General features: G+C 59.4%; 1 protein-coding gene across 2 annotated transcripts in view; it reads left to right on the top strand.

Annotated features, from left to right (window-relative positions):
• The window catches only part of SEMA7A (semaphorin 7A (JohnMiltonHagen blood group)), a 33,334-nt gene that overhangs the window by 1,528 nt on the left and 5,692 nt on the right, over positions 1 to 26,114 (top strand). Inside the window, exons 2-10 of one of the 2 annotated variants that reach the window (XM_084213690.1) lie at positions 17,906 to 18,039; positions 19,133 to 19,183; positions 20,929 to 21,024; positions 21,102 to 21,186; positions 22,944 to 23,054; positions 24,261 to 24,400; positions 24,639 to 24,817; positions 24,931 to 25,001; positions 25,796 to 25,994. In XM_084213690.1, the coding sequence (XP_084069816.1) occupies positions 17,906 to 18,039; positions 19,133 to 19,183; positions 20,929 to 21,024; positions 21,102 to 21,186; positions 22,944 to 23,054; positions 24,261 to 24,400; positions 24,639 to 24,817; positions 24,931 to 25,001; positions 25,796 to 25,994 (1,066 nt within the window). Of the gene's footprint in view, positions 1 to 17,905; positions 18,040 to 19,132; positions 19,184 to 20,928; positions 21,025 to 21,101; positions 21,187 to 22,943; positions 23,055 to 24,260; positions 24,401 to 24,638; positions 24,818 to 24,930; positions 25,040 to 25,795; positions 25,995 to 26,114 lie in introns of both variants that reach the window. The other variant, XM_084213691.1, reaches the window with a different exon arrangement.

Below are 26,114 nucleotides of genomic sequence, written 5' to 3' on the forward strand. Positions count from 1 at the left end.
GCAGCTGCAGCCCGCTCCCAGCCCGGCCCTCGCCGGCCGTGCGCGGGGGATGGAGCTGCAGGGCTGATTTCCAGCTCGCAGCGCTGCTTTTCGGCTCGCAGGGCTGATTTCCAGCTCGGCTCCCCGCTCCTGGGGGTGGGGAGCGGCGCTCCGGGCCCGCCGCTGCCTTTGCAGTGGTGCAGGGCTGGCCCTGGGCTCTGCCGGAGCTGGCAGCTCTCCCCTAATTAAATTTCTTCCACGCCACGGCCCCGCACAGGCAGCAGGTGATGCGGCTCGGCAAAGGCACCTCCACGTGTCCCAGCCCCGAGGAGGACGAGGGTGCGGATTTGTGGGGCTGGGCAGAGCCGGGCTCTCTGCAGGGGCCATCCCTCCCTGCCTGCAGCGCAGGAAACCGGGCAAAGCTGCAGCTGCTTTTCCATCCCTCGGCCTCGCTCCCCTCACCAGCACCGCGCACACTGAGTCTGTGACACCCAAAGGCTCGATTCCACCGCTTTGGTGACATCTGGAGCTTCCCAGGGTCCACCAAACCCTGCCTTCCCTGCAGCTCCCGCTGCTTTGGCCCCCAGTCCCAGTAAGAAATATCTGAGGGGACGTGGGGATCTGGGACAAAACACCGCCAGGCTGAGGGGGCACAACCCCGGGCTCACCCTTGCCGACAAAGGAGCACCGCGGGCCGGTCCTGCTGCTCGGAGCCGCTCCTCTAACGATTCCCACCACTTTGGAGCTCACTGTCCTGCAGCTCCGTGGCCCTGCAGCCCGCACAGGTGGCCTTGGGCAAGTGGTCACTCGTGGCTCTGCAGGGTTCCCTCCTCTCAGAGGCCGGAGCAAAGCTCAGCTCCACATCGCTGCTCGAGGCATTTTTGCCCCGTTCTCTTTGGAGGCTGACCCGGGAGTGTCCCCGGCCGCTGCTCCTTCCCCGTGTCCTGCGGAGGGCTCCGAGTGCCTCGGGGAGTGTTCCCATCATCCCTTCCCTCCTCATCCTCCCTGGATTTTCCCCTGCCCGCCTGGGCTGCGCTTTGCCAAAGGTGCGGCCGCATCCCGCACGGAGCTTTCCCCGCGTGTCCCGGGGAAGGGTGACAGCGGAGGGGACAGCCCAGCCCGGCTGTCTCCTGACCGGAAAGTCACCGAGCATCGCAAAACGCTGAGCGTGGCACGGAGCCTGGGGCGGGCTTGGGCTGCTGCAGCCCGCGGCCTTTGCAGCGCAGGCTGGGCTGGAGCTGCTGCCACGCTCAGCAATTCGTCCCTGCTCAGCCACACGTGCTGAGCGCCGAGGAAAACTCATCCCACCGCGGGGTGGGCTGGGCTCCGGCTGTTTAATTATTCCCAGCTCATTAACAGGTGAGCTGAAAGCCGCAGGCAGCAGAGATAAGGAGGGAAAGGCAGGATTACACACTTGACCCTCGGCGGGGTGAGCTGGCTCCAGCCCGCCCCGGGGTACAGCGGCCTCTTGGATTGGCACTTCTGGGAATCGGCCTGGAACAGCTCCTGGGCTTTGCTAGGCTTGGCTGCCTCCCTGACTGGGAGAGCTGTGTCAGCAGGGCTAGCGGGGAGCTCTCCGTGCCCTGGCACGGCGGGGCTGAGCCCCCCCCAGAACCTTCTGGAAAGAGCTGCAGAGGGGCTTGGGAGCGGGGATGGAGTGACGGCACGCAGGGAATGGCTCCCGCTGCCAGAGGGCAGGGGTGGACGGAAGGGGTGGACGCTGCCAGGTTGGGAAGGAATTCCTGGCTGGAATGGATTCCCAGAGCAGCTGTGGCTGCCCCTGGATCCCTGGCAGTGCCCAAAGCCAGGGGCTTGGAGCACCCTTGGACAGTGGAAAGTGTCCCTGACCGTGGCATGAGATGATCCTTCAGGTCCTCATCTCCTCCTGTTGTGGCAAACGAGGGATTTCTGGTGCCAGCAGCAGCTTTTCTCCTCGGTGACAGCATCTCTGGGGTTTTTTTGTGGTCCCGTGGTGTGAAACATCTTTGTAGGACAGTTTTCCCACCAAGCTCTCAGAGCATCACCATTTCCAGGAGAAAGCTGCTCGCTTTCCCAGCAGTGCTATTTTCTCCTTTTTCACAGGGTTGGGGGATGCTGGGAACTGAAAATGTTGGTTGGGGAAGGGAAAAAAAAAGTAAAAGGAAAAAAAAGAAATATGTTTTGCTGTGCGCAGATTGAAAAAAGAAGAAAAGCAAACCAAACAAATGGAGTGAATCACAGGCACCTCCTGTTGCAAGAGCACGACACAAAAACAACAGGCAGGGCACGACTGGTGGAAGTTGTGGCTGGAAAAAAAAAGCCAGATGCAAATTCCTGACCAAACTCCCAGCTCTGCAGCAGCCAATTTGGGGACAGAACTGCTGAAAACCGGCCTGGGAAGGTGTTCTGTGGGTGATGCAGTCGGTGCCTTAAATGGGACAGACTAAATTTAGAGCCGAGCGCTTGAGTACAAACTAAATCTAAGCTCGAGCACGGAATAAATCCAAGCCCAAGGTGCTTTTTAGGGAAAATCTCGCATCCTAAAAAGGGCTGGGAGGTGAGCGAGGAGGGGAAATGGGTTCCAGCCAGCTCCGTGGCTATTCCAGGCTGCTCCAGAAATAGGGAGGGCTGGTTCCTCCTGCCGGGCACCCTTTTGCTGCCAGCCCCTGCCCCACCCGTGTGGCACGCCGTGGGAGCAGGATGTGGAGTAATTGAGGTGTAGGGTGAGACAGCCCTTAATGACACCTCAGCTCTTGTCACCTGTCCCCTCCCCGGCTCGCTTCGCTGGGTCGGGGCACCGATGATTCCGCGTCTCGTTATGCACTGGGGGCAAATATTCCGGTCTGGCGGGTGGGAGGGACGGGCAGAGCGAGTTTCGGGAGTTTCCTTGAGGAATTCGAGGCCGGTCCCAGCCGGACCCCTGCCCTCGCACTGCCCCGGCCGCGGCTGTGCTGGGATCTCTCGGCGTTTTGGGAAGTCTGCTTTCGCATTCCTGCCCCCGGGGCTTTCCGGCTCTGGGGAACGCGGAGCTGCAGCCAGGGCTGGAGTGGGAAATCCGTGTCCCGGCTCAGCGGGCACGCAGAGGGTGCCGGGGAGGGCACAAACCCGGAATGGCCCGGGGCTGGCACTCACCTGGAGTGCAGGGCAGGTGTGGGAAGCAGCAGGAGGAGGCTGGAAGGGCACGGCGGGGCCATTCCTGATCCCTCTGGGAAGGGCACGGCGGGGTCATTCCTGATCCCTCTGGGAAGGGCACAGCAGGGCCATTCCTAATCCCACTGGGAAGGGCTTGGTGGGGCCATTCCTGTTCCCTCTGGGAAGGGCTTGGTGGGGCCATTCTTGATCCCACTGGGATTCTTCCTGATCCTACTGGGAAGGGCACAATAGGGCCATTCCTGATCCCTCTGGGATCCTTCCCAATCCCACTGAGAAGGGCAGGGCAGGGCCATTCCTGATCCTACTGGGAAGGGCACAATGGGATCATTCCCAATCTCACTGGGATCCTTCCCGATCCGACTGGGAAGGGCACGGCACAGCCATTCTTGATCCCACTGGGATCCTTCCCAATCCCACTGGGAAGGGCACAGCAGGGCCATTCCTGATCCCACTGGGATCCTTCCCAATCCCCCTAGGAAGGGCGTGGCATGGCTATTCCTGATCCCACTGGGAAGGGCACGGTGAGGGCATTCCCAATCCCACTGGGAAAGGCATGGCAGGGTCATTCCCAATCCCATTGGGATCCTTCCCAATGCTTCTGGGAAGAGCATGGCAGGGCCCTTCCTGATCCCACTGCAATCCTTCCCAGTCCCACTGGGAAGGGCATGGTTGGGCCATTCCTGATACCCCTGGGATCCTTCCCAATCCCTCTGTGAAGGGCACAGTGGGGCCATTCCTGATCCCACTGGGAAGGGCACAGTGGGGCCATTCCCATTCCCACTGGGATCCATCCTGATCCCACTGAGAAGGGCACGGCAGGGCCGTTCTTGATCCTACTGGGATCCTTCCCAATCCCATTGGGATGGGCATGGTGGGGCCCCTCCCAATCCCAGTGGCAAAGACATGGCAGGGGTATTCCCAATTCTGTTGGACTCCTTCCCAATCCCAAATGGGAAGGGCACAGTGGGGCCGTTCCCAATCCCATTGGGATCCTTCCCTATGTTTCTGGGAAGGGCATGGCAGGGCCATTCTTGATCCTACTGGGATCCTTCCCAATCCCAAATGGGAAGGGCACAGTGGGGCCTTTCCCAATCCCATTGGGATCCATCCTGATCCCACTGAGAAAGGCATGGCAGAGCCATTCTTGATCCTACTGGGATCCTTCCTGACCCCACTGGGAAGGGCATGGCAGAGCCATTCTTGATCCTCCTGGGATCCTTCCCAATCCCACTGAGAAGGGCACAGCAGGGCCGTCCCTGATCCCGCTGGGAAGGGCCTCACCTGCATTCCACAGGGATAAAACCTCTGGATCTTCCTGCTCAGAACCTCCCTGGGGACACCAAGGTGGCCCTGCCTTGCACCTGGAAGGGTTTTCCAGCTGCAGGGATCTGGGATAGGGAAGTGGATGGAGCAGGGTTGTTCTGCTGCTGGAGCTGCTCGGGCCAGCTTTTCCCCCTGGAATGCCTTTCCTGGGAAATCAGAGCCTGGATTTGACTTTCCTGGGCTGGGAGGGGCTCCCGGGATCCACCGAATCCATCCTTTGTTGCATTGACACAACACCCAGCAGCGCTTGTGCCATTGTTGGATAAAATTCCATCACCGCAGCCTGGGACCGGCCCCGCAGAGCAGAGCTTTTGGAAAGTGGCAAAACCTGGCTCTAAATTTAGCCCCGGCAGCCGTGGGGTGCAGCGGGGAAGGCCGGCCCCGCCGGATGGCAGAAATCCACCGAATCAAAGGCTCCGGCCTCGCCTTGCAGCTCCGGTGCTGCATAATTATGGGGGGAGCGAGAGTGGGGCCGCGTTAGTATTCATGGGATCGCTGCCGAGCCCGCCAGCCAGGGGTTTGATGTTTAATCAGGAGAATTCCGGCCTTCCCCCAGCGTGGGGTGAGCAGAGCCCCGGCTTTGAATCCAGGGCTCGTTCCCCGTGGGGCGCAGGTTAGGGGTCCCTTTTGTTGCTGGCTGAGTGGGTGTTTGGGAGCAATTCCAGCTCCGCCTTGGAGCGGGGATATCAGCAGCAGAGCTGCCAGAAGATCCCAAATCCCAATCCCAAACCCAGCAGCTCGGTTCCCAAACCAAAAGGGATTTTTTTTTCCCCCCCCCCCCAAGGCGCTCCCAGAAATAGCTGGGGAATGCTTGACGTGCCAGGATATTTCCTTTCGGAGAGTGCCTCTGAAAAAGCGCGTTTGTGTGCTCCGAGAGCGCTCTGCAGCGTGGCCCTGCCGGGCATCGGGATCGCCGGCTTTTGTGGGATGGATTATCCCTGCTAACGCGGGCTCCATTGTCTGCCCGGCTCGGGAAAAGCTGGGCAGGGCAGCGAGCTCCCCAGGGCAGCGCAGGGACAGGGGGGAAAAGGGGCCGGGGAAAAGCGGGATGGAGGAATTCCCGGCTGGAGAGGAAAACCCCGCTGGGTGAGGGTGGTGGTGGTGGTCGCGCAAGGCCGTGCCCTTGGCTCGGAGAGGAGCTCGGAAGGGCTGGGGAGGCAGAGATGAGATGAGATAAGATAAGAAAGGGAGAACGCCGAGCTCTGTTGGCGGGTGATGAATCGCTGCTCATCTCCAAAGCGGCTCGGGGTGGGGAATGAGAAACTCCGGATGAGCCCTGGGGCCGCGGATCTCGGGGTGAGACAGAGGTGTGATGTGGCTCAAGCTGCTTTTTCTTTTTGGGGTTTCCTGCCAGCTCCTTAGTGGGGTTTAGGGCTGTGTGTCCCTGCAGTCCCTCTCTCCCTGCCTGTGCTGGTTCCGAGTGAGCGGCTGGGGAATGGGGAGGAGAGCAGCCCGCAGCGCCAGTCCTGCTTTTGGGAACCGCAGCCTTTCCTGCAGCTTGGAGGGAACGGCAAAATTCCCGTCAGGGCTTTTTACCCAGCCCGGGCTGATGGGAAAGCGCTTTGGAAAACCTTTCAACGCTCCTTCCTGGGATGCGGCTGCGGGAAGGCATCGCTGCGAGCCCGGCCCCTGCCCTGCCCTGCCCCGGGGGCACCAGGGAGGCTGGGCTGGCTTTGGAGCACCGGGAATTCCACCAGGACTCGCTGGTCCGCGTTCCAGCCTCCGGGTGGGATGGACGCACAGCCGCGGCGGGGAGCGGCGTGTTCCCCGGCCGAGGGAAGCGGGGAATGAAAAGCTCACCTCGGCCAGAAGCTTTCTGTCTGGTTCCCCAGGAGTTTTTGGGGTTCCCTGCTCCTTTCAGGGACGGGGAGAGCAGGAAAGCAGGGACAGGCGGCCACGATCCTGTCAGCTCCGAGCTGGGCGGGAGAGGGGAGCGTGGAGGGAGGGAGAGCCGGGTCAGAGTGGGGTTTGGAACCCAAGGGAGCTCCTGAGGGATGGGACAGGAATGTGGAGGGAGCAAAAATGGGGCCAGGGTGGGGTTTGGAACCCAAGGGAGCTCCTGGGGGATGGGACAGGAAGGTGGAGGGAGCAAATTGGGGTCAGAGTGGGGTTTGAACCCCAAGGGAGCTCCTGAGGGTTGGGACAGGAACATGGAGGAGTGAGAGCTGAGTCAGAGTGGGGTTTGGACCTGGAGGAAGCTCCTGGGAGGGTTGGAACAGGAACATGGAGGGAGCAAATTGGGGTCAGGGTGGGGTTTGGAACCCAAGGGAGCTGCTGGGGGATGGGACAGGAACTTGGAGGGAGCAAAAGTGGGGCCAGAGTGGGGTTTGGAACCCAAGGGAGCTCCTGGAGGGGTTGGGACAGGAACGTGGAGGGAGGGAGAGCAGGGCCAGAGTGGGGTTTGGAATCCAGGGGAGCTCCTGGGGGATGGGACAGGAACGTGGAGGGAGCAAATTGGGGTCAGAGTGGGGTTTGGAACCCAAGGGAGCTCCTGGGGGATGGGACAGGAACCTGGAGGGAGTGAGAGCAGGACCAGAGTGGGGTTTGGACCCCAAGGAAGGTCCTGGGGGTTGATACAGGAACGTGGAGGGAGCAAATTGGGGCCAGGGTGGGGTTTAGACCCCAAGGAAGATCCTGAGGGTTGGGACAGGAATATGGAGGGAGCAAAAGTGGGGCCAGATTGGGATTTAAACCCCAAGGAAGGTCCTGGGGGTTGATACAGGAACATGGAGGGAGCAAATTTGGGCCAGGGTGGGGTTTAGACCCCAAGGAAGATCCTGAGGGTTGGGACAGGAATATGGATGGAGTGAGAGCTGGGCCAGAGTGGGATTTGGACCTGGAGGAAGCTCCTGGGGGATGGGACAGAAATGTGGAGGGAGCAAAAGTGGGGCCAGGGTGGGATCTAGACCCCAAGGAAGGTCCTGGGGGATGGGACAGGAACCTGGAGGTGTTGCTGTCACTTCTGCTCTGCTGGTTCTGCTTCCTCTGTGAAATGACTCAGGTTGGGGCCCGGGGCAAGGCGAAACACGGCAGGGCTGCCCTGGGGCGATCCCTCAGCCTGGGGGGATCCCTCACCTTTCCTTCCAGGCCCTCCTTCTCCACAGGGGTGTCCCTGGGGAGCAGGACCCTGCTCCTGGGGTGCAGCCCTGGCAGAGGCTGGGAGCAGGAGGGCCCAGCAGAGGGGAAGTGGTCTCCACACATTTCTTGCCTCTCGTGTTTCTCCTTTCGCCTCCTTCTCGGAAACCCCTCCAGAAAATGTGAAATGTGTCACTTCTCACGAGGTGTGGGATGGGGCTGCGACCTCGCAGTCACAACCCTTCCAATTTCCCCTGGCAGGTCAAAGCAAACCTGCCCAAAACTCCTGAAATGCCTCATTTACAGTCAGGCTGCTCCTATAAAAAACCCCATTGCTGCAGGCTCCATCCCGAGGCGTCCATCCCATGGGAATGGGACACTCCTGTCCCCGCTGTGCCCTCCCCCCACTCGGTGTCACACTGTTCCCTTTGAGCAAAGTCACGCTGGAAGGAAAACTTAGCACAGCAGCTCCTTGGAGACATATTTCCTCTTCCTGAAATGCCTCAATTTGGGAATTTATAGAATGTCTAAAAAAAAAGGAAAAGAGAGAAAATGCAGCTCGGCTGGAGCTCGGGGAGGAGGGAGGCAGGGGGGAATCCAGTCCTGCTCTGGGGACAGAGGGGACCCTGGGGTGTCCCTGTCCCCTCTGGGAGAGGGTGGGAAGGTGGGAGATGAAGGGATTGTCCCCCCAGCCCGGCCTGGCCTGGGGGAATGACAGAACTCCAGGTGCACTGCGGGGTTTGGGAGCTGGGATGGAGTCCTGAGTGACTCAGGGAGTGGCCCTGAATCACATTCCCAGGAAAAGGGACCTGCGCTGCTGTCACACATCCTGCGGGGACAGGGAGTGGGGCAGGGACCGGTGTCACCGCATGCAGACTGGAAATGAGACAGGGACCGGTGTCACTGCATCAGGAGTGGGGCAGGGACCGGTGTCACCTCATCGGGAACGGGACAGGGATCAGTGTCACCTCATTGGGAATGGGACAGGGATCAGTGTCACCTCATCGGGAACGGGACAGGGATCGGTGTCACCTCATCGGGAACGGGACAGGGATCGGTGTCACCTCATCGGGAACGGGACAGGGATCGGTGTCACCTCATTGGGAACAGGACAGGGATCGGTGTCACCTCATTGGGAATGGGACAGGGATCGGTGTCACTGCATTGGGAACGGGACAGGGATCGGTGTCACCACAGTGGGAACGGGACAGGGATCGGTGTCACTGCATCGGGAACGGGACAGGGATCGGTGTCACCACATCCAGACTGGCAATGGGACAGGGATCGGTGTCACCTCATTGGGAACAGGACAGGGACTGGTGTCACTGCATCGGGAACGGGACAGGGATCTGTGTCACCTCATCCAGACTGGAAATGAGACAGGGATTGGTGTCACTGCATCGGGAACAGGACAGGGACTGGTGTCACTGCATCGGGAGTGGGACAGGGATCGGTGTCACCTCATTGGGAACAGGACAGGGACCAGTGTCACCACAGTGGGAGTGGGACAGGGATCAGTGTCACCACATCCAGACTGGCAATGGGACAGGGATCAGTGCCACCACATCAGGAGTGGGACAGGGACCAGTGTCACCACATCCAGACTAGGAAAGGGACAGGGATCGGTGTCACCACAGTGGGAGAAGGACAAGGATCAGTGTCACTGCATCCAGACCTGGAGCAGGATTGGTGTCACCACATCAGGAGTGGGACAGGGATCAGTGTCACCACATCAGGAGTGGGACAGGGGTTGGTGTCACCACATCCAGACCGGGAGTGGGATTAGTGTCACCGCATCAGGAGTGGGACAGGGCCTGGTGTCACCACATCGTGAGTGGGACAGGGATTGGTGTCACCACATCCAGACTGGCAATGGGACAGGGGTTGGTGTCACCACAGTGAGAGCAGGACAAGGATCAGTGTCAATGCATCCAGACCTGGAGCAGGATTGGTGTCACCACGTCAGGAGTGGGACAGGGACCAGTGTCACCACATCCAGACTAGGAAAGGGACAGGGATCGGTGTCACCACAGTGGGAGAAGGACAAGGATCAGTGTCACTGCATCCAGACCTGGAGCAGGATTGGTGTCACCACATCAGGAGTGGGACAGGGATTGGTGTCACCTCATCAGGAGTGGGACAGGGATCGGTGTCACCTCATCAGGAGTGGGACAGGGATTGGTGTCACCTCATCGGGAGTGGGACAGGGATCGGTGTCCCTGCATCCAGACTGGCAATGGGACAGGGACCGGTGCCACCTCATCGGGAGCGGGACAGGGATCGGTGTCCCCGCATCCAGGCGGCTCCCGGCGCTATCCCAGCCGCGGGCTCGATGTGGAGCGCCCGGATTGCTCGCCCTGACTCAGAGCCGGGCTGAGCGCGCAGGTGACATCCAGGGACACTCCCACATTCCCAGCCCTCCAGTCAGCGTTCCCTGCTGCCTCCAGCGCCGGTCGCGGCCGGACGCGCTGTCACCGAGGTGGGAACGTGTCACGGCGGCGGGGAAAGCAATCCGAGCCGGGCAACGCTCGGAGGCTGCGCGGGCAGCGGAGCAGGTGGCAGTGCCATCGGGGCCACCGCGAGTGACAGCGCTGCCAGGCGTCGCGGCGACACTTTTCGGGGACCGCCTGGGTGGCTCCGCGGCGCTGCCAGCGCTCGGCACCGCGCCCGTGCCAATCCCCGCTCCCCGTGCCAATCCCGGTTTGCCCCGTGCCAGTCCCGGCTCCCCGTGCCAATCTCGGCTCCCCGTGCCAATCCCGGTCTGCCCCGTGCCAGTCCCGGCTCGCCCCGTGCCAATCCCGGTTTGCCACGTGCCGGCGGCTCGGCCGCGTGTCCCCGTGCTGCGACAGGCGACAGGAGAGAGAGCTCGGGGTGGCACCGCTCAGCCGGGGGGACGTGTGGGAACGGGCGGTGCCAGGGGAGGGCAATGCCGGGAGGGGGCGATTCCAGGGGCAGGGAATTGCAGAGAAAAGGGGCAATTCCAGAGAAAGGGAATTGCAGAGAAAGGGGCAATTCCAGGAGGGGCAATTCCAGGGAAAGGGAATTGCAGAGAAAAGGGCAATTCAAGGGAAAGGGCAATTCCAGGAGGGGGCAATTCCAGGAGGGGGCAATTCCAGGAGGGGGCAATTCCAGGTGAGGGCAATTCAAGGGAAAGGGCAATTCCAGGAGGGGGCAATTCCAGGGAAAGGGCAATTCCAGGAGGGGGCAATTCCAGGGAGAGGGAATTCAAGGGAAAGGGCAATTTCAGGAGAGGGCAATTCCAGGGGCAGGGAATTCCAGAGAAAGGGGCAATTCCAGGAGGGGGCAATTCCAGGGAAAGGGCAATTCCAGGAGGGGGCATTCAAGGGAGAGGGAATTCAAGGGAAAGGGCAATTCCAGGAGGGGGCAATTCCAGGTGAGGGCAATTCAAGGGAAAGGGCAATTCCAGGGAAGGGACAATTCCAGTGACAGGAAATCCCAGGAGAGGGCAGTTCCAGGAGAGGGCAGTTCCAGGGAAAGGGCAGTTCCAGGGAAGGGACAATTTAAGGAAGCAGGCAATTCCAGTGACAGGAAATCCCAGGAGAGGGCAATTCCAGGGAAAGGGCAGTTCCAGGGAGCCGGCAATTCCAGTGACAGGAAATCCCGGGAGAGGGCAGTTCCAGGGAAAGGGCAGTTCCAGGGAAGGGACAATTTAAGGGAGCAGGCAATTCCAGTGACAGGAAATCCCAGGAGAGGGCAATTCCAGGGAAGGGACAATTCCAGGGAAGGGACAATTCCAGGGAAGGGACAATTTAAGGGAGCCGGCAATTCCAGCGACAGGAAATCCCAGGAGAGGGCAGTTCCAGGGAAAGGGCAGTTCCAGGTGAGAGCAGTTCCAGGAGTGGACAATTCCAGGGCCAGGCAGGCTCCCTTCCCTGCTCTCCCACCTGACATCCCAAGGTTATTCCCACTCTGCAGGAATTCTGGGCAGGAAGTGAAGGATCTGCCCGGTGCCCGCCCCAGCTCCCGGGACCCGGCAGGTTCTGCTCCCGTCCCGCTTCCACTTCCTTTTATTTCAGATAAATATCTCAGATAAATGCTTTATTTCAGATCCCGATTTTAACCCCTCCACCCTCCCCTGCCCCACCACGGCATTCCCGCAGAATTCCTGTCGGGTTTAACCCTTTCCTCACCCAGAGATGGGGCAACTGAGAGGCGTTTTAAAACCTTTCATTCACTTTTCAGTCTGGTGTGAAGGGTGAGACAATATAGATTTATAACTCGCAATTAGAAGAAGTCAGAACGGGGCTTAATCCCACAAATTCCCTTTTTTTTTTTTTTTTCCGGAGCCGGGAGTGGTGCGAGCCGGTGACTCAGGAGCGTCTGGGCTGCGGGAGGCGCTGCCAGCCGGGAATGCGGGGAGAGCGAGAGGGAGAGGGAGAGGGAGAAGGAGAGGGAGAAGGAGGAGAAGGAGGAGAAGGAAAAGGAGAAGGAGGAGGAGGAGGAGAAGGAGAAGGAGGAGAAGGAGAAGGAGAAGGAGAAGGAGAAGGAGAAGGAGAAGGAGAAGGAGAAGGAGAAGGAGAAGGAGAAGGAGAAGAAGGAAAAGAAGGAGAAGGAGGAGAAGGAGGAGGCGGTGGCGGTGCTGATTCAGCCCCAGGCGGGCCGGGAGGGAGGTTTGCCGGGAGAGGCTGCAGCCCACGCTGCCCCTCTGCTCCGGGGGTGGGAACAGCCGGCTCTGGGATGCTCTGGGATGCTCCAGGATGCTCCGGGATGTTCTGGGATGTTCTGGGGTGCTCCAGGATTCTTTGGGATGCTCTGGGATGCTCCGGGATGCTCTGGGATGTTTTGGGATGCTCCCAGATGCTTTGGGATGCTCTGGGGTTTTCTGGGATGCTCCGGGATGTTCTGGGATGCTCCAGGATGCTCCGGGATGCTCCGGGATGCTCCGGGATGTTCTGGGATGCTCCCAGATGCTTTGGGATGCTCTGGGGTTTTCTGGGATGCTCTGGGATGTTCTGAGATGCTCCAGGATGTTCTGGGATGTTCTGGGATGCTCCAGGATGTTCTGGGATGATCTGGGATGCTCTGGGATGTTCCAGGATGTTCTGGGATGTTCTGGGATGCTCCCGGATGCTCCAGGATGTTCCGGGATGCTCCAGGATGCTCTGGGATGTTCTGGGATGCTCCAGGATTCTTTGGGATGCTCTGGGATGTTCTGGGATGCTCTGGGATGTTCTGGGATGCTCCAGGATTCTTTGGGATGCTCTGGGATGCTTTAGGATGTTCTGGGGTTCTCCAGGATGCTCTGGGATGCTCCAGGATGCTCTGGGATGCTTCAGGATGTTCTGGGATGCTCCAGGATGCTCTGGGATGCTTCAGGATGTTCTGGGATGCTCCAGGATGCTCTGGGATGCTTCAGGATGTTCTGGGGTGCTCCAGGGTGCTTTGGGATGTTCTGGGATGCTCCAGGATGCTCCAGGATGTTCTGGGATGCTCCAGGCTTCTTTGGGATGTTCTGGGATGCTCCAGGATGCTCCAGGATTCTTTGGGATGCTCTGGGATGCTTCAGGATGTTCTTGGATGCTCCAGGATGCTCTGGGGTGCTCTGGGATGCTCCCAGATGCTTTGGGATGCTCTGGGGTGCCCTGGGATGCTCCGAGATGCTCCCGGGTGCTTTGGGATGTTCTGGATATTCTAGGGTGTTCCAGGATGCTCTGGGATGTTCTGGGATGCTTCAGGATGCTCCCAGATGCTCTGGGATGCTCTGGGATGCTCTGGGATGCTCCAGGATGTTCCAGGATGCTCTGGGATGCTCTGGGATGCCCTGGTGCTTCTCCAGGGGCTCTCAGTCCCGCAGGGAGCCGCTTGCTCTGTCACCAAAGGCTGGATGGAAAGCGGGGCTGCTCCTGTCTCTCTGTGAAACACAAGTTCACTCTGCTGTGAGCATGTGAAAAGTTTAATAAAGGACAGTGGGAGACAAGGAGCACAGAGCAAAGGTTATTATGGCATCAGCCTGTGTTATCTTTGGGGACACCCCTTAAACACCTTTTAATTCCATCAGCCCTTGGCACATTCACAGCCCCTTGTGCACAGTCAGCTTCTCCCCAAACTGCTTTACGTGTTCCAAGAATTGTTTAGCTCGTCTCTTTTTTGGATCTGCATTTTTAGGCCATGTGGATTCCTGGGTTGTGGTTTTAGTCCCTTTTTATCCCCTCCAGCAGAGGGTGAGTGCTGCTGGCTGGCAGATGTGTGCAGGTGTGCTCATGCTGTGCTCACTGGGTGTTGTGCCGTGCCAGCAGAAATAAAAACTGGATCTTTATAACAGAGTCACTTCAGCACCACACATCTAAAATCCATTGATATGTGCAAAAAGCCAATATTATAACGTGTATTTATAACATCTGGAGCATCTCCTGGTTCCCATCCCTGCTCCCTTCCCTCCAGGATGTCCCTCTCCCCGGTTCGCTGTCCCCGCTCCTCCCCTCCGCCGGGAGCTCTGCCGAGCACAAAGCCGCCCTTTCTCCCTTTCTCCCGCTCAGGCCCCGCGGCGGGGACATTTCCAGGGACAGTGGTGCCATTGATGGCCGCCCGAGCCGCGGGGCTGGCGGCGAACGCGGGCACGGGGGCTCGGAGGGGTCAGCCAGGCTCCGGGAATGAGCCCTGTGTGCCCCGGAGCTCCGGGGGCGGATCCGGGGGCGGCGGGGCCGAGCGCTCCGAGGGCACGGGCGCTCCGTTCCAGCCTCAAAAGCAGCTTTGGAGAGATGTCCCGTTCTTTGGGGACACAATGGGACACGGCCCCGTCCTTGGCAGTGTCCGAGGCCAGGCTTGGAGCGCCCCGGGAGGTGTCCCTGCCGCCCTTGGCACAGCGGGGAACGGGATGAACTTTAGGGTCTCTGCCATTCCCAATAATTCCGTGTTTGTCTGGCGCTGAGGTGATGCCCTCTGCCTCCTCATCATCATCTCCTGACGCTGTTCAAAGCCCAGAGCTGCAGTCTGGGGTGCAGGGATGTTCAAACCCCAGACCTGAAATTTGGGGTGCAGGGATGATCAAACCCAGACCCGCAGTTTGGGGTGCAGGGGTGTTCAAACCCCAGACCTTCAGTTTGGGGTGCAGGAATGATCAAACCCAGACCTTCATTTTGGAGTACAGGGATAATCAAACCCCAGACCTTCAGTTTGGGGTGCAGGGATGTTCAAACCCCAGACCCACAATTTGGGGTGCAAGGATGATCAAACTCCAGACCTGAAATTTGGGGTGCAGGGGTGATCAAACCCCAGACCTTCAGTTTGGGGTGCAGGATGATCAAACCCCAGCCCTGCAATTTGGGTTGCAGGGATGTTCAAACCCCAGACCCACAATTTGGGGTGCAGGGGTGATCCAACCCCAGACCCGCAGTTTGGGGTGCAGGGGTGATCAAAGCCCAGACCTGAAATTTGGGGTGCAGGGATGTTCAAACCCCAGACCTTCAGTTTGGGGTGCAGGGATGATCAAACCCCAGACCCGCCGTTTGGGGTGCAGGGATGTTCAAACCCCAGACCCACAATTTGGGGTGCAGGGGTGATCAAACCCCAGACCCACAATTTGGGGTGCAGGAATGATCAAACCCCATACCTTCAATTTGGGGTGCAGGGATGATCCAACCCCAGACCCACAGTTTGGGGTTCAGGAATGATCAAACCCCAGACCTTCATTTTGGGGTGCAGGGATGTTCCCCCATCCCACCAGGATCCAACCCCCTCCCTAACCCAAACTGCTGCAGGCAGAGCCGGACTTGGAACCAGCTCTGCAAGGCTTAGGATCAGCTCTGCAGGGTTTAGGATCAGCTCTGCAGGGTTTAGGATCAGCTCTGCAGGGCCTAGGAGCAGCCCTAGCGGGCCGAGCCGGGGCTCAGGGAGCCCAGCAGCCGCTGCTGGAAGCGCTCGGCGGCTCCGTTGCCAGCTCCGAGCCCAGCCCGGCTCGCTGGATGCTGGCAGAGCCGTTTCCTCTCTCGGCTCTGATTCAGTCCCCGGGGAGCTGCAGGATAAACAACAACCTCGGCGCCGGCCAAATGATTGTTTAGGGCGGCTTTGTTTGCGGCTCGCAGCTCAGCGGGGCTCGGGGATCTCGGGAAGAGCCCCCGAAGGAGCCTCAGGGCAGCGGGAGAGGAGGGGGAGCTGAGCTTGGAGCTCCGAGTCGAAGCTTGGAGATTTGCCTGGGTTAGCAGGGATTCAGGGGCTGGGGTTTCAAAGACAGGAAAGTTTGGGGAGGTCTGGGCAGAGCCCCTCGAGGCGTGGTGGGGATGGGGTCACGGTGCTTGAACGGGGTTTTTGGGAAGGGAGAGGGTGTGGAGGGGGTTGTGTCTGTCCTGGGCAGGCTGGGACCGAGCCTGGCTGCAGGATCAGCCTGGAAGGTTCTGTGCCAGCTCCTCCAGCTCAGCGGTTTCTCAGAACCTTTGGGCACAGAGGCGGGCGGGGACCGGGATCAGTCGGGCTGAGGGTCCCAGGGGAGCCGTCCCCTCATTGTGTCCCCAAATCGCACCTGGATGGTTCTGGCATCTTCCCCAAGCCCTGCTGGGAAAATTCTGCTGGTTTTAAGGGGTGAGGGACCCCTCGAGGCGTGTTGGGGATGGGGTCACGGCGCTTGAGCGGGGTTTTTGGGAAGGGAGAGGGTGTGGAGGGGGTTGTGCCCGTCCTGGGCAGGCTGGGACCGAGCCTGGCTACAGGATCAGCCTGGAAGGTTCTGTGCCAGCTCCTCGGGCTCGCTGGTTTCTCGGAACCTTTGGGCACCGGGAAAGCTGGGCAGGGCGCAGGGACAGGAAGGGATGGTCCCGCGGGAAGAGCACAAAGAGCTGTCCCCACGCCGTGTCCCCAGCCCGAACCTGGGCGGTTCTGGCAGCTTCCCCAAGCCCTGCTGGGGAAACCCTGCTTGTTTTAAGGGATGAGGGACCCGCAGGAGATGGGAATAACCCCCCAAACCCAGCGGGAATTCAGCGCCCCGATGATCTCCGACCTTGCTGGGCAGTGCCAAGCGCCAGCCCGTGGCAATTAAGAGCCACGCGCCGCTAATTAATTGCCCGGCGGTGCCGGCTGCCAGCTCCGGCGGCGCTCCCCGCCGTTGGCCGAGCGCTGGGAGCGCTGCCCAGGGCAGAGGCGGCTGAGTTTGGGAAAGGGAAGAGCGGGAATGGAGAGCTCGGAGCGCCGGGCAGAGGGCAGCCCCGAGCCCCGGAGGGATCCCCGCACACCCCTCGGTTTGCGGGATCACGGCGGGAGCAGGGCCGGCCCCGTCCGCCCCACGGAGCGGGAACGGAGCGGGTTTGGAGGGAAGGGGGGCTGGAGGAGGTGGGATGTGAAAGAGGAAGGGCAGAGGGGCAGACGGGCGGATCTGCTGCCGGCTGGGACGTCTGGGAGCTGGCTGTCGCTTTTTGTTCCTGTCTGGGACATGGAGCCTGGGGGGGATGGTTTGGGATGGGGAAACTTTCATCTGTCAGACGTGGGCTCTGGCCTGGGATCCAACCCTTCTGGGATCCAAACCCTGTCCATCCCTCCTGGAGATCCAAACCCTGTCCATCCTCCTGGAGATCCAAACCCTGTCCATCCCTCCTGGGATCCAAACCCTGTCCATCCCTCTGGAGATCCAAACCCTGTCCATCCTCCTGGAGATCCAAATTCTGTCCATCCCTCCTGGAATAGAAACCCTGTCCATCCTTCCTGGAGATCCAAACCCTGTCCATCCCTCCTGGAGATCCAAATTCTCTCCTTCCCTCCTGAGATCCAAACCCTGTCCATCCTCCTGGAGTTCCAAACCCTGTCCATCCCTCCTGGGATCCAAACCCTGTCCATCCCTCCTGGGATCCAAACCCTGTCCGTCCCTCCTGGAGTTCCAAACCCTGTCCATCCCTCCTAGAGTTCCAAACCCTGTCCATCCATCCTGGAGATCCAAACCCTGTCCATCCCTCCTGGGATCCAAACCCTGTCCATCCCTCCTGGGATCCAAACCCTGTCCATCCTCCTGGGATCCAAACCCTGTCCATCCTTCTGGAGATCCAAACCCTGTCCATCCTCCTGGAGATCCAAACCCTGTCCATCCCTCCTGGAGATCCAAACCCTGTCTATCCCTCCTGGAGATCCAAACCCTGTCCATCCCTGCTGGGATCCAAACCCTGTCCATCCCTCCTGGGATCCAAACCCTGTCCATCCCTCCTGGAGATCCAAATTCTCTCCTTCCCTTCTGGAGATCCACACCCTGTCCATCCTCCTGGGATCCAAACCCTGTCCATCCTCCTGGGATCCAAACCCTGGCCATCCTTCTGGAGATCCAAACCCTGTCCATCCCTCCTGGGATCCAAACCCTGTCCATCCCTTCTGGGATCCAAACCCTGGCCATCCTCCAAGGGCACGGGAAGGGATGGGATCTGTAGCTGCCCCCAGAGCAGCTCCCTGAGGTGTGTGCCCTTCCCAGGTGCCAAGGAATATGTGTTCCCGCGGAGGGAGAGGTTCCCAGTGTTCTTCCACCAGGAAAACACCTCCTCCATCTACGTCGGGGGCGAGGGCAGGCTCTACTACTACGACTTTGCGACGCGTGAGAACTACACGGTGAGAGGCGCCGCCGACGGGCTCGGAGCAAGACCCCGAAAAAAGGGTCCAGGATCCATCTCCCAGCCCACATTCCAGGCCTGGATGAGCCTGGGATGAGCAAAATCCCAGCAGGAGAGAATGGTTGGGGTTGGGGTTAGGGTTAGGCTGGGGTTGGGGTTGAATCTTCCCTGTTGGCCATGGTTCTTCCTTGGGTGGGATCCCTCCAGGTTAGGGTTAGGTTTAGGGTTAGAGTTGAAGTTAGGATTAGGATTAGGTTTAAATCTCCTGTGTTGTCCATGGGCAGGTTCTACCTTGGGTGGGATCCCTCCGGGTTAGAGTTAGGTTTAGGGTTAGAGTTGGAGTTAGGATTAGGATTAGGTTTAAATCTCCTCTGTTGGCCAGGGGCAGGTGGGATCCCTCCGAGGTTCTCACTGCCCCGCAGGGCAGATGTTTCCAGCCTGGGATCGTTTCTGGATCCATCCTGGATATTCCATCCAGGGGATCCCTTCTGGATCCATCCTAGATGTTTTCTGGGGATCCTTTCTAAATGCACTCTGGATATTTCCAGCTTTAGATCCCTTCTGGATCCATCCTGGATGTTTCCAGCCTGGGATCCTTTCTGGATCCACCCTGGATGTTTCCAGCATGGGATCCTTTCTGGCTCCATCCCAAATGCTCCCATCCAGCGATCCTCTCTGGATCCATCCCAAATGTTCCCATCCAGGGATCCTTTCTGGATCCATCCCAAATGTTCCCATCCTGGGGTCCTTTCTGGATCCACCCCAAATGTTCCCATCCAGGGATCCTTTCTGGATCCATCCCAAATGTTCCCATCCAGGGATCCTTTCTGGATCCATCCCAAATGTTCCCATCCTGGGATCCCTTCTGAATCCACCCTGGCTGTTTCCAGCCCGGGATCCTTTCTGAACTGGGAGCTGCAATGCTCAGATTTCGTCCCTGGCATCCAGCCCGGCCTTCCTGCTGGATTCCAGGCGCTGGGCTGGGGGACAAGGACACCTCGAGGGTTTTGGTGACCTTGTGGCGCGCTGAGCCCACGCCTGGTGGCATTGGAAGAGCAGGAATGGAAATGTTTCCCTCTCCTTTCTCCTAGGAAGAGTTCCCAGTGAGAAATGAAGGGCAGTGCCTGTCCTCTGGGAATTCGGTAGGTCCCACCCGCGAGGGAACAACGGGATGGGGAGGATTGGGGTTGGAGAGGAATAACGGGGTGGGGAGGATTTGGGGTGAAGGAATAACGGGATGGGGAGGATTTGGGGTGAAGAGGGAACAACGGGATGGGGAGGATTGGGGTTGGAGAGGGAATAACGGGGTGGGGAGGATTGGGGTTGGAGAGGGAATAACGGGATGGGGAGGATTGGGGTTGGAGAGGGAATAACGGGGTGGGGAGGAGTTGGGGTGAAGAGGGAATAACGAGGTGGGGAGGATTTGGGGTGAAGGAATAACGGGATGGGGAGGATTGGGGTTGGAGAGGGAATAACGGGATGGGGAGGATTTGGGGTGAAGGAACAACGGGGTGGGGAGGATTGGGGTTGAAGGAATAACGGGCTGGGAAGGAGTTGGGTTGAAGAGGAATAACGGGATGGGGAGGATTTGGGTTGAAGGAGGGAATAATGGGGTGGAGAGGATTTGGGGTTGAAGAAATAACGGGGAGGATTTGGGGTTGATTTGGGGAGGATTTGGGGTTGAAGAGGAATAACGGGATGGGGAGGATTTGGGTTGAAGGAGGGAATAATGGGGTGGAGAGGATTTGGGGTTGAAGAAATAATGGGATGGGGAGGATTTGGGGTTGGAGAGGGAATAACGGGATGGGGAGGATTGGGGTTGAAGGAATAACGAGATGGGGAGGATTTGGGGTGAAGGAGGGAATAATGGGATGGGGAAGATTTGGGTTGAAGAGGGAATAACGGGGTGGGGAGGATTGGGGTTGGAGAGGGAATAACGGGATGGGGAGGATTTGGGGTGAAGGAATAATGGGATGGGGAGGATTTGGGTTGGAGAGGAATAACGAGGTGGGGAGGATTTGGGGTGAAGAGGGAATAACGGGATAGGGAGGATTTGGGTTGAAGGAATAACGGGGTGGGGAGGATTTGGGGTGAAGGAATAATGGGGTGGGGAGGATTTGGGGTGAAGAGGGAATAACGGGATAGGGAGGATTTGGGTTGAAGGAATAACGGGATGGGGAGGATTTGGGGTGAAGGAATAATGGGGTGGGGAGGATTTGGGTTAAAGAGGAATAATGGGATGGGGAGGATTTGGGGTTGGAGGAATAACGGGATGGGGAGGATTGGGGTTGTAGGAATAACGGGATGGGGAGGATTGGGGTTGAAGAGCAATAATGGGGTGGGGAGGATTTGGGGTGAAGAGGGAACAGTAGTATGGGGAGTATTTGGGTTAGAGAGGGAATAACGGGATGGGGAGGATTTGGGTTAAAGAGGGAATAATGGGACGGGGAGGATTTGGGGTGAAGGAATAACGGGGTGGGGAGGATTGGGATTGAAGGAATAACGGGGTGGGGAGGATTTGGGTTGCAGAGGGAATAGCAGGATGGAGAGGATTTGGGTTGAAGAGGGAACAGCAGGATGGGGAGGATTTGGGTTGGAGAGGGAATAATGGGATGGGCAGGATTGGGGTTGAAGAGGGAACAGCAGGATGAGGAGGGCTGGAGTATTTGGGTTGAAGGAGGGAATAACGGGATGGGGGCGCTGGAGTATTTGGGTTGAAGGAGGGAATAACGGGATGGGGGCGCTGGAGTATTTGGGTTGAAGGAGCTGCCCCTGCTCCTCATGAGCTCCCTCCGGATGAGGCGAGGCGGGACAGCCCGGGAAGTTCCTGGGAAGCGGCGCGACGCAGGGGGCTCTGTGCCACGGCCGGGCTCCTCTCCCCCCGCAGGAGGACAGCCGGAATTACCTGACCCTGGTGGAGCACTACGGGGACGGGCTCCTGGTGTGCGGCACCGGCGCCTGCGCTCCCACCTGCTGGAATGTGGTACGCGCCCTTCCCCCGCCCCGGCCGGGGAAAACCCGGCCCCAGCCCGCTCAGCAGCCCCTTCTGTCCTTCCCCAGACGCAGAGGAAGGAGAGCCTGCCCTGGGATGGGAGAGGGATCGCTCCCTTCACCCCTGACTCCAACACCCTTGTCGTTGTCGATGGTTAGTGGGATGCTTTCCCGTTTTCCTGCGGTTTTGTTGTGCTGGGACAAACAGCAGCCCCCCGAGGCTGCTCTGAGGGCTTTGTCCCCTTGGCTCTCCTCATTTTGTCTCCGTGGAAATGCACATCCCTTCAGGACAGAGGTGGGAGAGTCCCACTGGGGCGTGGGATGGGGGCTCTGCGTGGGAGGAACGTTGGGAATCGGGAATGCTTTGGGTCAGGAGGGATCTGGGAAGGAGGGATCTGAATTGGGAATGTTTGGGGTCAGGAGGGATCTGGGAAGGAGGGATCTGAATTGGGAATGTTTGGGGTCAGGAGGAACCTGGGAAGGAGGGACCTGAATCAGGAATGTTTTGGGTGGGGAGGGACCCGGGAAGGAGGGATTTGGATTGGGAATGTTTTGGGTCAGGAGGGACCTGGGAAGGACCTGAATTGGGAATGTTTTGGGTCAGGAGGGACCTGGGAAGGAGGGACTTGGATTGGGAATGTTTTGGGTGGGGAGGGACTTTGGGAGGAGGGACCTGAGTCAGGCATGTTTTAGGTTAAGAGGGACCTCGGGAGGAGGGACCTGAATCGGGAATGTTTTGGGTCAAGAGGGATCTTGGAAGGAGGGACTTGAATTGGGAATGTTTTGGGTCAGGAGGAACCTCAGAAGGAGGACTTGAATCAGGAATGTTTTGGGTCCAGAGGAACCTCAGAAGGACCTGAATTGGAATGTTTTGGGTCAGGAGGGACCTCAGAAGGACCTGAATCAGGAATGCTTTGGGTGGGGAGGGACCTTGGGAGGAGGGACCTGAGTCAGGAATGTTTTGGGTCAAGAGGGACCTGGGAAGGATTTGAAGCAGGAATGTTTTGGGTCAAGAAGGATCGTGGAAGGAAGGACTTAAATCAGGAATGTTTTGGGTCAGGAAGGATCTTGAAAGGAGGGACCTGAATCAGGAATGTTTTGGGTCAAGAGGGACCACAGAAGGAGGGACCTGAATCAGGAATGTTTTGGGTTGAGAGGGACCTGGGAAGGACCTAAATCAGGAATGTTTTAGGTGGGGAGAGACCTCAGAAGGAGGGACCTAAATTGGGAATGTTTTGGGTTAAGAGGGACCTCAGAAGGAGGGACCTGAATCAGGAATGTTTTGGATCAAGAGGACCCTCAGAAGGAGGACCTGAACCAGGAATGTTTTGGGTCGAGAGGGACCCGGGAAGGACCTGAATTGGGAATGTTTTGGGTCGAGAGGGATCGTGGAAGGAGGGACCTGAATCAGGAATGTTTTGGGTCAAGAGGGACTTTGAGAGGAGGGACCTGAATCAGGAATGTTTTGGGTAAAGAGGGACCTCAGAAGGACCTGAATTGGGAATGCTTTGGGTGGGGAGGGGCCTTGGGAGGAGGGACCTGAATCAGGAATGTTTTGGGTCAAGAGGGACCCGGGAAGGACCTGAATCAGGAATGTTTTAGGTTAAGAGGGGCCTTGGGGGGAGGGACATCAATCAGGAATGTTTTGGGTCAAGAGGGACCTGGCAAGGAGGGACCTGAATCGGGGATGTTTTGGGTCAGGGGTGACCTGGGAAGGAGAAGAAGGGCCTGCAGTGCTCCCACTGCTCCAGGCCTGGTGTGGGGACCAGTTTGAGGACCCTCCCCAGAATCTGTCCCTGCCGCCCTCCAAGGGCTGGGTGCCAGGGCTGGGATTCCCGTTCCCCATCCGCCATCCCTGCCATGCCCAGGCCGTCCTGGCTGCTTTCCCTCCTCCTCACCCTCTGCCCACAGGCCAGGACATCTACTCCACCATCAAGAAGAGCCAGCAGAACGGGAAGATCCCTCGGTTCCGCCGCGTGAGGGGCGGGGGGGAGCTCTACACCAGCGACACCGTGATGCAGAGTGAGTGGGCACATTCCCATTGGGGGGACATTCCTGGCAGGGGGACCTTCCCACCGGGGGGATCCCCACGGGACTCTGCCCCCCACCCCCAGTGCTGGCAGGAGAAGCTCCAGAGCCTCTTGTGGGGGTGTCAGATGAAGCAAAACGTCTTTGTTTTGCTTTGCTTGCTTCATGCAATGCAGATAAAACCATAAATCCGACAAAAAGGGGATGTTTGGGCTGCTTTAGCCAAGTCACCAAAGGTTTGACCAGCTGGAGCCCAGCCCTTTGTCACCTGTTTGGTGTCACAGCCAGTGCCAGCCAAGGAGTGGCCAACACCCAGCGGTGACGATTATTGGTGTGAGGCTGCCAATCCCGTCACCAATTGCTAGTTTTGGGTCCCTGATCTTCCTAAAGCACCTTCTGAACCTCAAGGACCGGAGATTCTCGGTTCTCTGGTGATGGAATTCCGTGCTGAGGCAGACCCAGCACGGCCGAATGTTGCTCCCCACCGTGCCCTGGACAGAAACTCCAGTTTGTGGTGCAGCTGTACTGCCCAGGTGCCCCCCTAAGCTCAATCTGACAGATGGGAGCCAGCTGCCCCCCAGCCCTGTCCCAAACCAGCACAAAAGTGACTTCCCTGTCCTTGGGGCACGGGGAAAGGAGGCTGGGAGGAAACTGGGTTGTGCAAAATGCGCTGGGCAACTTCCAGTGCGGGCAGGAGCCAAACCCAGGCCAGCCAGGGCCAAACCCGGGGCAGGGACAGGGAGGGGACACGGGGAAAGGAGCCTGCTCCACTTCCCTGGCCTTGAGGAAGGGTGGCTTCCCAGAGGGAGAAATGGGGGATTATTGGGATGAAAAACAGGATCTCAGCCCCAAGGGCATAAACAACATGGGCCGAAGAGAGAAAAACAAGAAGGATGTGATTTCATAACCTGAAACTGTAATTGGGCAATTAACTCCCAATATGCAAATGGAGCAGAACATTTTGGGGACCATTTTTGGTTTCATCTTATGCTGCCCGAGGTGGATTCATTGGGGAGGTCCTTTTAATAAATCCCTGCTTTATTCTTGAGCTCAGCCTAGTCTCAGTTCCAGCTCAGCCTTCCCAAGGCCTCGGCAGGGGCAGCCTGGGCTCGGAGCTGTCCTTCCCCTGGGCCCCAGCCGCGTCCCACCGCTGGCTTCCCGGATGAAATCAGCTCCAAGCTCTGTCCCTTGCCCCCCCAGACCCTCAGTTTGTCAAGGCCACCACGCTGAGGCACGAGGAGCCTCACCAGGACAAGATTTATTACTTCTTCCGCGAGGACAACCCGGACAAGAGCCCCGAGGCGCCCCGGAACATCTCCCGGGTGGCCCAGCTGTGTAAGGTACCTTGGGGACAGGATGGGCTGGCAGCCAGGACAGCTCTGGTGGGGGGGACAGGGCAGGTGCCAACCCCATGGGCACACCCAAGCTTGGTTTGGCCCCTCTGAGCGGGCACAGCCTCGTCCTTCAGCCTGGCAGGGGAGAGAATTCCCCGCTCCGCCCGGCCGGGATTGCGGCGGCGCCCCGCGGTTCCCCCTCGGGACGGGCCCTGACTCCCTCCCCGCTGTCCCTGTCCCCCAGGAGGACAGGGGAGGAACCAGCTCCCTCTCAGCCTCCAAGTGGACCACCTTCCTCAAGGCCACCCTGATCTGCGTGGACCCCGTCACCAAGGGCAACTTCAACTGGCTCCAGGACGTCTTCTTCGTCCCCGCGGGCGACTGGCGGCGCTCCAAGGTCTACGGGCTCTTCACCAACACCTGGTGAGGGGCCCTGGCCCAAACCCTCCCTTCCAGCCCTCTTTTCCCTCGGGAAAACAGCTGGAGCAGTGGTGGTGGGCGCTGTGTCCCCCCTCAGCCTGCCCTTGTCCCCTCAGGGGAAGTTCTGCCGTCTGTGTCTACTCCTTCGGGGACATCGACAACGTCTTCAGGACATCGCGGCTCAAAGGTTACAACGGCCCCGCCCCCGAGGTCAAACCCGGCCAGGTGAGGGAGGGGAGGGGCAGGAGCCGCCCCGCGGGAGGCCGGGGGATCCCGGGACACGGAGGGAGGCTGGAACGGCTCCGATCATGGAAAGCACGAGGAGAGGATGGCAGAGGGCACCTGGCACGGGCACAGTGGCAACACTCCCGGGCACAGCTGTCCCCTCTCTCTGCCATCCTCAGCACCCTGCCCGCCTCTGGTGCGGTGCCTTTGTCCCCTTCTGTGCCCTCTGCCTGCAGTGCATCCCCTCGGGGCAGCACCCCCTGACTCCTATCCCTTCTGTCCCCTTGGGGCAGCATCCTCTGACTCCTGTCCCTTTTGTCCCCTTCTGTCCCCTCGGGCAGCACCCTCTGACTCTGGTCCCTTTTGTCCCTTTTGTCCCCTTTTGTCCCCTTGGGGCACCACCCTCTGACTCCGGTCCCTTTTGTCCCTTTTGTCCCCTTTTGTCCCCTTGGGGCAGCACCCTCTGACTCCGGTCCCTTTTGTCCCCTTCTGTCCCCTCTGCCACAGTGCATCCCCTCGGGGCAGCACCCTCTGACTCCGGTCCCTCTTGTCCCCTCGGTCCCTTTTGTCCCTCGGGGCAGCACCCTCTGACTCCGGTCCCTTTTGTCCCCTTGGTCCCTTTTGTCCCCTCGGGGCAGCACCCTCTGACTCCGCTCCCTTGTGTCCCCTCCTGTCCCCTGTCCCGCAGTGCATCCCCTCGGGGCAGCACCCTCTGACTCCGGTCCCTTTTGTCCCCTCCTGTCCCCTGTCCCGCAGTGCGTCCCCTCGGGGCAGCACACGCCGAGCGAGACCTTCAAGATCGCCGACAGCCACCCCGAGGTGGAGGAGCGGGTGGAGCCGCTGTCGCCGTCCCGGAGCCCCCTGTTCCACAACAAGCACCGCTACCAGAAGATCGGCGTGCACGAGGTGGCCGCGGCCGACGGGCAGCGCCACAACGTCCTCTACCTGGCCACAGGTGCGGCGACACCGCCCGGGGGACGCTCCCCGCGGGCAGGGCTGCGTGCCCAGCCGGCCGTGCGCTCGCCGAGCCGCCGAACCTCGGGCACAGCCGGGCTCCGGGCGGGGGAGGCGGGCG

Source organism: Fringilla coelebs (genome assembly GCF_963513975.1).
Source record: "Fringilla coelebs genome assembly, chromosome: 12".
NCBI classification, from domain to species: domain Eukaryota; kingdom Metazoa; phylum Chordata; class Aves; order Passeriformes; family Fringillidae; genus Fringilla; species Fringilla coelebs.